This window comes from Mesoplodon bidens (assembly GCF_964165515.1).
Source record: "Mesoplodon bidens genome assembly, chromosome: 6".
Classification (NCBI taxonomy): domain Eukaryota; kingdom Metazoa; phylum Chordata; class Mammalia; order Artiodactyla; family Ziphiidae; genus Mesoplodon; species Mesoplodon bidens.
The window spans coordinates 4,336,214-4,347,686 of NC_138162.1; the positions used below are offsets into that span (position 1 = coordinate 4,336,214).

The window sequence follows — 11,473 nt, forward strand, 5'->3', positions numbered from 1 at the left end:
TGTGGCCTTTCACTAATGTTGTACCTTGAAATCAAAGCACTTCTGATTCTCCACTTTCATTCCTCTGGACAAACACAAAAGATTTTGATCCACACAAAGAAATTTATCTCGTTCGCTTCTGTGTTCATTGGTCCCCCCCCAATATGTATTGTTTGGTTCATATAAAAGATCAAAAAACCCCTCTTTCTGGCTCATTATGTGTTTTCTCCGATGCTCTTGGTGAGCTATTCTCCCCCTGTGTGCCCTTCATGTTGACCTTTCTGCTCATTGACCCACATCAGTCAGTTTCTTGACCGAACCCTGATGTGCCTTTAAAGTATTGGGTGGAAAAATACAGCTGTTTTCTTTATAAAGCACATTGACTTGCTTCTCTGAAATGCTCTACTTCGTTGCACAACGAGAGTGTAAGGGCTAGGCTGGGACTCTGGTCCACCGTGAGCTTAAGTTTTGCTGGACCACATCAATTCCGTTTTAAATCCTAAATGAGTTCATGCTGAGAAAAACACAACCAAAGCAAGCCCTCGGAAGGTAATGCGCCAGGGAAACAAAGCTTGTGCGGTGGTCAGTGATTACTCAACAAACCAGCCCCTACGCTAATCAGTTTATCTGATGAATTATAGAGCCTCACTCGGTGGATTGCTAGAAATGCTTTCTATTTTTTTAAACTCCAACGTGGGTGAGGCTGGAGACAGATAAGCCCTGACAGAAACCAGCAAATGTATGGAGCCTGGAACTAAGGAAAAGGAAACGGATTCAAAAGTGGGAACTTAAGGGGGCTTCCCCGGTGGCGCAGTGGTTGAGAGTCCACCTGCTGATGCAGAGGACATGGGTTCGTGCCCCAGTCCGGGAAGATCCCACATGCCGCGGAGCGGCTGGGCCCGTGAGCCATGGCCGCTGAGCCTGTGCGTCCGGAGCCTGTGCTCCGCAATGGGAGAGGCCACAACAGTGAGAGGCCTGTGTACCGCAAAAAAAAAAAAAAAAAAAAGGGGGGGGGGACTTAAAATGGCCATAAAAGGTCCAGTGGTTAGGACTCCACGCTTCCACTGCAGGGCGCCTGGGTCCAATCCCTGGTCGAAGAACTAAGATCCCGCAAGACGCGTGGCACGCCAATAAATAAATACATTTTTTTTAATGAAAAAATATAAAATGGCCATAAAATGAATGGAGTCAGGGGACGGAAGCAAACAATGGATAGAGAAGCAATTAAACTAAACCATCTCATTTCTATAATCTTTGTATTACATTTTCAAGAGACCCTGGACCGTGGATGAACTAATAATGAATTCTCCACATGTTGATGTTTTTCTGGTCCAGGGTTTCTCAGCCTCAGCACTATTGGCATTTGGGGAGATGATTCCCTTTTTGGGCAGGTGCAGGCATCCTGTGCATTGTTGGACAGCATCCTTGGCTTCTACCCACTAGATGCTGGTAGCAGCCCCCTTCCCGGTTGTGATAACCAAAAGCATCTCCTGACATGGCCAGATGTTCCCTGGGGAGCAAAATTGCTCCCCCGCCCCGGTTGAGGACCACTGGTCTACTTCCAGAATGTCATAATCTCTTCCATAATATAGTGTCTCATTTAAATCAGTCTTCATTACATCCTTGAGAAGTAAACAAGGTAGTTATTAGCACCCATACTTCACAAAGGAGGAAACAGGCTTGGACATTAAGCCACTTGCCCAAGAACCCTCAAGAGAGCTAGAAACCGAATTGTTTTCACCCTTAGCCAGGGCGAACCCATCTGCTTCAGGGCACACAGTTTCAGGAAGCATGAGATGGGGTGGGCAACAGTGATTTTCAACAAGAGCACAAAGGGGAAAAAGAGTAAGCCCTTGAGTGGATTTGTCTCATGATACATTTATAAGTTCAGATTTAGGACATTTACCTAAAGTCGATTGATGAGAATAAGGTTGTCTTGAGGCACGTAAGTGTTAGAAGCAGGATAAAGGAAAATAACAAAAGTGCCACGTGTTAAGTGCCCTCCTGGGCCTGGCACACCTGTGTCATCTCATTGAACCCTCACAACTCCCCCATGGCTGGTGCCAACTGTAACAGCCCATTTCACAGAGAGGAAACTGAGGCTCAAAGGTAAATAACCTCACGTGTGGCACAGCAAGAAAGCGGCTGAGACAGAACGTGTCCTGGGATCTGCCTGGCTCCATGGCCTGACATCGACACTGCCTTTGTCTCCAGTGTGGTGGCTGCAGTTTTATATCTGCCTGGGCTACCAACTTATTTTTTTAAATTAATTTTTATTGGAGTATAGTTGCTTTACAATGTTGTGTTAGTTTCTACTATACAGCAAAATAAATCAGCTATACATATACATATATCCCCTCTTTTTTGGATTTCCTTCCCATTTAGGTCACCACAGTGCATTAAGTAGAGTTCCCTGTGCCATCCAACTTATTGCTGTATCTTTTGTGATGGTATGAAAACACCAGCTGCAGCCTGGAATTGTTTTCACAGTCCTCGTTTACACGGATTCAGGAGCTTGAAAGGAGAGTCAAGGGGCGATTTCATTTAAAGTTGAATTGTTTTTGTTTTTTTAACAAATACGAAGCACCCAACACTTACAGTATATGCTAAAACCAACCAAAATGTAGTATGATGTGACTGTGCCTTTGTTTCTTTTTGCCCAGCCAGCCAGAGGGTCCTGGAGCGATGGCCCCGCAGATGTGTCTGAGGTTTAACAGAGCCCGGTTCCCAGGGCCACAGCAATCACTCTGCACACTGGCCTCCAGAAACGGATTTACCCAGCCTAGAAGTCCAGCAGCGTCTGAGCTTGGTTCCAATCCTCCCGGTCTGTGACACATTCACTGCAGGACCAGCACAAACACAGAACCAACGCCCCAAAATGAATCAATTCAAATCATTGCTAACAAGCTGGTGGTCTCCACTGTTAGCATTTCATATAAAACACTTTTAATTGTGTTTTCTTCCCATTATACTTTTTAAACAGTTAAAGATGCATTTTCTTAACAAGCAGTTTGAATCAGACACTTTACAAGAACTCTGATGCTTCTAGAGACAGGTGAATGACTTGAAAACCACTGAAATTAGAAATAGGGGTTTGGAGCTTCCCTGGTGGTGCAGTGGTTAAGAATCTGCCTGCCAACTCAGGGGACACAGATTCGAGCCCTGGTCCGGGAAGATCCCACATGCCTCGAAGCAGCTAAGCCCGTGCACCACAACTACTGAGCCCGTGTGCCACAACTACTGAAGCCCATGCACCTAGAGCCCGTGCTCTGCAACAAGAGAAGCCACCGCAATGAGAAGTCTGCGCACCGCAACGAAGAGTAGCCTCGGCTCGCCGCAACTAGAGAAAGCCCGCGCGGCAACAAAGTCCCAACGCAGCCAAAAATAAATAAATAAATAAATATTTTAAAAAAGAAAGAAAGAAATAGCGGTTTGAAATTTTGTCCGCAGGACCAGTCGTAAATCAAGAAAACTTTGTCTTTCAAATACAGGAAAAGTGGCCTAAATTCTACTATGAGCAGCACTTGAGCCTGGAAGATTCTGGGAGGTGCTGGAAGCCACTGCTGACTTGTTCATTCAGGACTCAGAATTCTTCCTGGAGGAACGGTCTTCCCGCCACTGATCTGAGAGGAGTGTTCAGAAGGGGTCTGAGCTCATCCCCCAGGAACCCGCATTCTGAGGTCTTCATTAACGTTTCAAAGCCAAAGCCCCTCTTTTTTTAGAGAAACAAAGAGGAAGGCGGCCCCTCCTCCAGCAGATCTGTCCCACCCACCCACCCGGGCCAGTGGTAAAAAGCCTGGGAGGGAGCAGGTCTCCCTTCTGAACCGACCACAGGGCTGGGCACTGCTGCAGCCCCTGCTTGCTCACCCTTGCTCACTGAAGGATGTGCCTGGGCTCCAGGAAGCTGGAAGCTTTGATTTAAAAAGAAGAAAAAAGGACCGAGAGAGAAAGAGTTGCAGGGATTGACAACCCCATAGCTTTCCCTAGAAAAATGAAAGCTGCCCACCAGCCTGCAGAGACTGGGTCCTTAAGATGGGCAGCTCAGTTTCAGCCCCCCTTCCTTGTGTTTTACTTTCTCCCGTTACATTGTAAATTGAACGTAAAAGGATCTGAGCAATCAAAGGCATATTCTCTGCAATACATAGCGGAATATAACATTTTCCCATTTCACTCAAACATGATAAAAATACTGACCTACGGGGCTTCCCTGGTGGCGTAGTGGTTGAGAGTCCGCCTGCCGATGCAGGGGACACGGGTTCGTGCCCCGGTCCGGGAAGATCCCACATGCCGCGGAGCGGCTGGGCCCGTGAGCCATGGCCGCTGAGCCTGCGTGTCCGGAGCCTGTGCTCCGCAACGGGAGAGGCCACGACAGTGAGAGGCCCGCGTACTGCAAAAAAAAACAAAAAAAACAAAAAAAAAACTGACCTACGCTGGGTTGTTTGCCCGACTGTGTGTTTGTCTGCCCACCTTCTTTGCATTTGTCTCTACCTACGTGCCGATGTTCACCAGCCTCAATATTTATTAGAGACGTTAGGCTCTTAGTGTGGTTGAGTGTGGTTGCCTAATTTTGTAGAGCATCCAATTTGGACACCCTGGCTCTAAATAAATGCTTCCCCGTGAAGACGATGATAAGGATCCCAGCAGCGGTGCTGAGTCTTAGGAAATAGAACTCGGGTTGGGGTGAAAATCTATGAACCCTTAGGATCTAAGGAGGGTCGAGTCATCTGGCCCCGGAAGGCTGAGTTTCTCCCAATCTCCACCCCTGATCAGAATCTACCTTTTCACCCTTCAAGGTCCAGTTTCAGGACTGTTCCTTTACAAAGCCTCCTGAGTCGTGCTTAGGGTTTCCTCCCCACAAATCTGAACCTCTCCGGGTAGTGCAGAAACTTGAAACTTACGGGGGGTGTGTGTGTGACCCATGACATTGCTTGTCTTATTATCTGTGTGTGTGTGTGTGTGTGCACAACAGTAAGAGCTAATGCTTCCTGAGAGCTTTCTTTGATGCAGGGGCTATGCTAAGCAATATATATGTCATACATATGAAATACATATATATAATGATATATATAGATATTCTGTCTCCCCAGCTAAATAATTAACTCCTTATGGGAAAGAGCTAAGTTCTGAACTTGTTTCTATGCCCCCAAGAGAGCTTAGGTTGGTGCAGAGTATTCAGTAAACATTCAATAAATATTTCTTGGCTGTCAACAAATCCCAAGAAATTAGCAGAGTTCACTCTGGAAGGAATGTTGAGTGAAACAATAATGGAACCGGATTCAGCAATGAACATTTTTTGGACTGCCTGATGTACAGATATAACCAATCTGGGTTGTCATTCATTAACTAATTGTGTATCACAGCCAAAGAGCATGAGTCTGGAAGTCAGGTGACATAAATCTCATCCCACTTCTGTGACCAGGTCAGGGTAGTGCCTTGGGCAAGTCTCTTCCCCTCTCTGGGTCTTAATAGCCTCAAAAAAGGAATTGGACTAGATGGCTGTAAGCCTCCTTCCAACCCCAGAATGATGTGATTCTATAGCTCTATCTACAAATGCACACGCTTCTTGTTTGTGACATAAAGCCCCACAGAAGAACAAAGTCGGCAAGAAATTATGAAAAACATCGGGTGCCGTGATCATTTGCACCCTCTAAGGATGCTCAATTCAATAAATTCCACCCCTGTACCTAGCCTGCCTCTCCAGGGCGACAGAAGATTCAAGGCTGTCAGTGGAGCAAACCAAACAGTCTCTCCCCATAATTGTATTGACAGGATATCAGCCGAGTTCCGATGGCAGGAAGGGTGCACCCTGACAGGTTCTGTAAAGGAGCCTTGAAGGCTATTGTAGCAGGATCCTCTGTTGAGTCACAGAGTTCTGGGGAAATGAGAATCAAGCAGGGAGAAGCTTGGCTCTTTCTCTATTTAATTTTATTCTTCCCAGAGAGTCACATTTGAAGGAAAACTGGCTAACCACACGTCACTTTATACAATAGAATAGATGCCCTTTCTAATGGAAAACACCTACATCTTCTTGTGGCCACATTAAAACGTGGAGCTGATTCAATCAGCCCCACTCAATAGCCAGTTGGCTTGGTTTTAAATGAGGCAAAGAGTTGTTGAGCTCTTGTTGATAAAATATCTGCTTGGATGTCTGAGGTTTTCACTTTTCACTTGGTTACGGTGGCATCTTGCAGACATGTTCTTGAATAACTGATGTGTGTACGTCCCGGTAAATTCCATGGGTGTGAAACAGCAGTGTTGTGTTTGTTCAGGCAGTGTGTCTGCATTTTAAATGAAAAAAAAAAAAATCCCGATCCTATTCACTGGAGAAAACAATCTGAGCAACAACCCCCCAATATGGGGGAGTAAATGACTCTTTCTAAGGTGCTATGTTCCCCCAATACAGATGCAACCTTCAGATTCAGACTGAGACAAAACCAAAATATACTTCAGTTCCAATCATTCTCCTGCAGACACCCCAGGCAGAGGGCACTCCCACCTCTGCTGCACACAATGAGAACTCGCACAGAAACAAGGGTTTGAAAATCTGGGATTGTGAAACTGACATGCCACAGTCAAGAAATCCACAAGCCATGCCTCAACAGAAATTTCAGCAATATATTATTTTTAAAAAGATTTTTTTAAAGGCTCCACCATCTTGGATACTTTCAATCTTCTTTTCTTGAGAGCTGAAAACCTCAAAGTTTTTTTCATAATTTAAATTTCCTTTAAAATAGAGGAAGCTTTTTGGAGTGGTAAAAGTAAAGCTGGGCTGGGAGCCAGTGAACGTAGCTTCTACCCCCGGCTCTGCCAGAACCTTGCACAAAGAACCCACCACAGACAGCCTCAGTGTCCCCAGTGTAAGGAGGGGTCTGGAGAAGGTAACAGCCAAGGTTACTCCTTGCTCTCAATGTTTCTGCAGCTTTTACTTAGGCCAGATTTTAGTAGAAAAATCTGTTAGCGGTGGTCAGTATTGAAATGTGGACATAATCTTAACTGCTACTGAAACTACCTTACGGCCCATCAAGAACTGGAGGGAGAAAAGTAAGAAGGAAAGACCTGCTTTCCTGACAGGAGACAAGCTGGGCACGATCACCGGGGCGCCCCCTGCTGCTTGAGCCAAGTCACCGCTGACGGGGCAGCCCTGCTCTGTGTCTCATGCTCTGAAGACAGAACCCTCGGTGGTGGGTCAGTGTCTCCTGCACATTTTCCAACCCAAAGTTCAAGTTCAGGAATTAGGACTGAATTCATCTGGAAGCTGTTCAGCTAGTGCCATCCAGAGGCCAAATACTGTCCTTCTTGATATGCAGCATAAGCAAAAGGAAAGAAGGGAGGGGAAATGTTTACTTATAGATATGTATGTTATACATGTTAAACACATGTATATTGTACATACACGTGTGTGTATGTGTGCATATATATATGTAAAGTGTATGTGTATATACAATGTGTATATATCTATACATATACCTATATGTATGTACGTGTCTCTATGGATATATTATGGCTTGGGGTGGGCATCACACTTAATTCACCATGGAGGATAACTCCATTACGTTGTCCATTTTGTATATAAGTAGGAAGGAGTTGGTCCCCCAGTAACTGCTTGAGTAAAAGCAATGATCAGAGGCAAGGAAATTGATTCTCCCCTTGATCCCAGAGTGGTGAACCCCATCTGTCCTCTGAGAGTGGCTCTTCTCACCTAGAAATAAGTGAAGGACTTTGCTCCACTTTGGGAGGCCTAGGAAGGGGAGGTGTTAGATGGAAGGGTGTCTAGTGTGATAAGCCAGCTTCTCCCAGCTGCTGGCCCAGGAAACAGTTTGGGCAAGAGGAGAGAATCCGTGTTTTCATAGGAGCCAGTTAACTCAGCTAATTCTACCACGATGTTAAGAAAGCCCAGGTTCCCTGTATGAAACAAACAAAAAACTAACAACAACCAAAACCTCTGGGCTCTAAACAGCTCCTGGCGTTCAGATAAATAATTGTTACTGAATCCACGTTTATCACCTGCGCCTTCCACCCCCGGAATCTGGGGAACTGCGCGCATTTTTAAAGGCACACTGCCCTCCAGTGGCGCAAGGTAAAATTGCTCCATGACCAGCTTCCCAAGCGCCAAACTTCAACTTGACCTTTCCAGGGGCCCCGGAAAGGCTCGTTGATGCCACGCCAGCGTTGGGTGATCACCAGTCCCGAAACGTGACTAATGTAAGGGAGCGTGCGATCAAAGAGGAGGCGACCTAGTTGGAAACCGCGGCTCCCTCGCTCGTTTGTGCCTGTGGGACCCCTGGGGCAGAGATTCGCGCTTTTTGTCTCTTAGGGTCGTAATTCTGGTTAAGAGTAAGATTGGGGCTTCCCTGGTGGCGCAGTGGTTGAGAGTCCGCCTGCCGATGCAGGGGACATGGGTTCGTGCCCCAGTCTGGAAAGATCCCACATGCCGCGAAGTGGCTGGGCCCGTGAGCCATGGCCGCTGAGCCTGTGCGTCCGGAGCCTGTGCTCCGCAACAGGAGAGGCCACAACAGTGAGAGAGGCCTGCGTACCGCAAAAAAAAAAAAAAAAAGAGTATGATTGGGTGGAAATTAGCGTGTGAAGTGATGCTTCCAAGAGACGTACAGAACACTTGCTACATAACAGCAGCCCAGGCGTGCAGGGGAATCGGGAGAGGCGGCCTGCACCCTGCGAGGGCTGGCAGGTGGTAAGGACGCAGTCTGGGTGCTGCTACCTGTCTGTCACTCTGTGGGTTCACCCTGCGTGAATACATATGCAAATAGTCGCCAACGTGGAGCGCTTACCGCGTGTCAGGGGTCTCGCAGGGATTACCTTATGCAATCTTCCCAGTCACTACCTTTATTGAGTGCCATTATCATCCCACTTTGAGGATGAGGAAACTGAGGCTCAGCGAGGCGATGCGGCCTGCCCATGACCGCCCGGGGGTCCAGGTCTGTCTGGACCAGAGCTGGAGCTCCCAGAGCCGGGCTCGGAGTGGGGCGGTGGGGCCGGGGCAGGACGGGTGGAAACCCTCGGCCGCGTGGGTGCCCAGTGAGGGGACGAGCGCAAGAGGGTGATGGGCGTGGGGACGGCTCACCTTGACGATGAGCGGGTTCTGAAACATGGAATCCCGCACGACCCCCAGTCTCTCGTTCTCCATGCCCGGTTGGATGTCGGCCACGGTCAGGGGCCGCCGCGGGGGCGGGCAGATCTGGCTGACCGTGCGGCGCACCGGCGGCTTCTTCTTCCATCGCGTGAGGTCGTGGCAGGAGGTCCTGGACTCTGGCATCCTGGGGGTCGCGGGGAGTCGACCAGCCGGCTGGATCCAGCGCGCTTCCCAGGTCGGGGGCCGGTGCGGAACTCGGAGGGGCCCTCCGCCAGTCCCGGGACGCACCACCCGGACGCCGGGGTGGACACCGGACGCCGGGCTCCCTCCGGAGCGAGGCGCGCCCACCTCGCGCCGCCCCCTCGTTGCAAGGAGCACTAAGACCTACATAAGCCCCTCTGGTTCCTGAGAGCGTCTTCTGGGCGCCGCGCTGCGGATTCAAAAAGGAGAGAAAATCAAGACCACCCCTTGGGGAAGAATGGAACCGTCCGTTTCCATGGCGACAGGACGCCAACGGCCCTGGAACAGGGCTGGTCGATTTACTTTCAGGAAACTTTTTGGCGGCCACCTAAGTGGACTTCTCTTAAGTAGACCTGAGAAAAACCCAAGAATCACCACTGGGCTGTGTTAAAAGCGACAGAGTTCTAGAAGGCCAGTTACACTTGACTTCCAAGTCAAAGACCCCCCCCACTCACCCCGACCCCTCTCGCCGCCCCTTCCCACTTCTCCCAGCGACACACACACACACACACACACACAGCCCAGGGCAGAGCGTTACGTGTTTCAGAATGAAATAGAAATCCGCATTCCAAGCCTGATGTTACTGCTAATCCACTGGGTGATCTCAAATTAGTCACCTTTTGGGTCCTCGGTGTTTTCTTCTGTGAAATGGGTAGGGGGGAAAGTCTAGAGTTGAATGAAATCAATGGTACCCAACTTTGTGCAACAGAATAAAGGGAAGTTGAAAAATACAGAGTCACTGAATCAGAATATCTGGAAATGGGATCTGAGAATCTGTATTTTAATCCTTCTTTCCCTTTGGATTTTTTTTAAGTTCAAAGCTATGGAAACTTTGAAAGAAGAGTACAATGAAAACCCATATAGACTTCACCTAGATTGACTGGTCCTTGGTATTTGCCACATTTACTTTCTCTGTGTGTGTGTGTGAACATGCACACAGACACATTGCTAAACCATTTTGAAAATATCTGCAGACAGCATCATATCTGACCCTAAATACATGTATCTGCCAAGAACAAGGACATTCTCATACAGAACTACAATGCTATTATGTCTATGGATTTTAATGTGATACAATAATGGTGCCTGATATGCAGTCTGTATGCAAAGTTGGAAATCTGCACTTTTTAAGAGCTTCCCGAGTGATTGGTGCAGTGTTTTGGGAACCACTAGCCTGGATGATCCCTAGTCTGCCTTCTAGTTCCAGCCTTTAGTGCGGTCATTCACCCAACATTATCATCTTCATTAAATGTGCATATATCCACAAGGCTCTGGGTAAGGGGTTCACCACAGAGAAGTTGCACAGACAACAAACCTGCACTTCAAGGCCTTGCACAGCAACAGTGGACAACACCAGCACTACCTTTCCAGAGCAAATCAGACAGACTTCCAACTGTCCATCCAAGGCCTGAAGCGGCCCTTGGGTGGTGACAGGTGTATGATGTACGCTTTATGGTTTCTCTAGTCTGCTTCACTTTCAGACTTTCACATAAATGCGCGTTGTGCACTTTTTAATCAAAGCTGCTTGGCAGCTCACACAGAGGAAGTCAGGTGGTGCAGCAAGGCGCAGGATACTGGAGTAGTGGAAAGATCACAGGTTTGAATCCTAGCTGGGGCCACGTAAGTTCCCCTGTGACAAGTTACATGAAGCCCTAGTTTTCTCATCCACAAAGTAAGGCAGATATTACCTAATAAAGATTTCCTAAAACAGGGGTTTGTTACAGGATTCCATGAGAAATCTCTTTGCTGGTGTGACTGTCTTCACTATGCAGTAAAACTAAAAGTTTGAGTGGCGTGTATACTGGCCTCGACCTGATGGCCTGCTTAGAGCTTTACTGTTAATCATAAGCTAAGTTTCTTCAGGACTCAGTGGAAATGGGAGAATCGGAATAGATCTTCAAGGCCTCTTCTACCTCTAACCTCCACCTAAGTTCAATGTGCATTAGACTCCGCACCACTGAGCCCCTGCCAACCCGACTTCACCCCTTACCTCTGTCCCCGTCACTCACGGTGCTCCCGCTACCCTGGCCTTCTTTCAGTTCCTGCAGCAACCAAGTTCAGGGCCTCTGGATTTGCTCCCAGCCTGGAACACTCTTCCATCGATTTTTGTTCACCCTTTTCATTAAGAACTCAACTGTCACTCGTCAAAGAGCCTTCCTTACTATC

At 47.8% G+C, this 11,473-nt stretch overlaps 1 protein-coding gene across 1 annotated transcript in view; it reads right to left on the reverse strand.

Annotated features, from left to right (window-relative positions):
* The window catches only part of CFAP77 (cilia and flagella associated protein 77), a gene marked incomplete at its 5' end in the record, with an annotated part of 131,849 nt that extends 122,728 nt beyond the window's left edge, over nt 1-9,121 (reverse strand). Inside the window, one exon of the mRNA XM_081237873.1 lies at nt 8,846-9,121. Coding sequence (XP_081093999.1) covers nt 8,846-9,121 — 276 coding nt within the window. The remainder of the gene's footprint in view (nt 1-8,845) is intronic.
* Between the last annotated feature and the right edge of the window lie 2,352 nt (nt 9,122-11,473).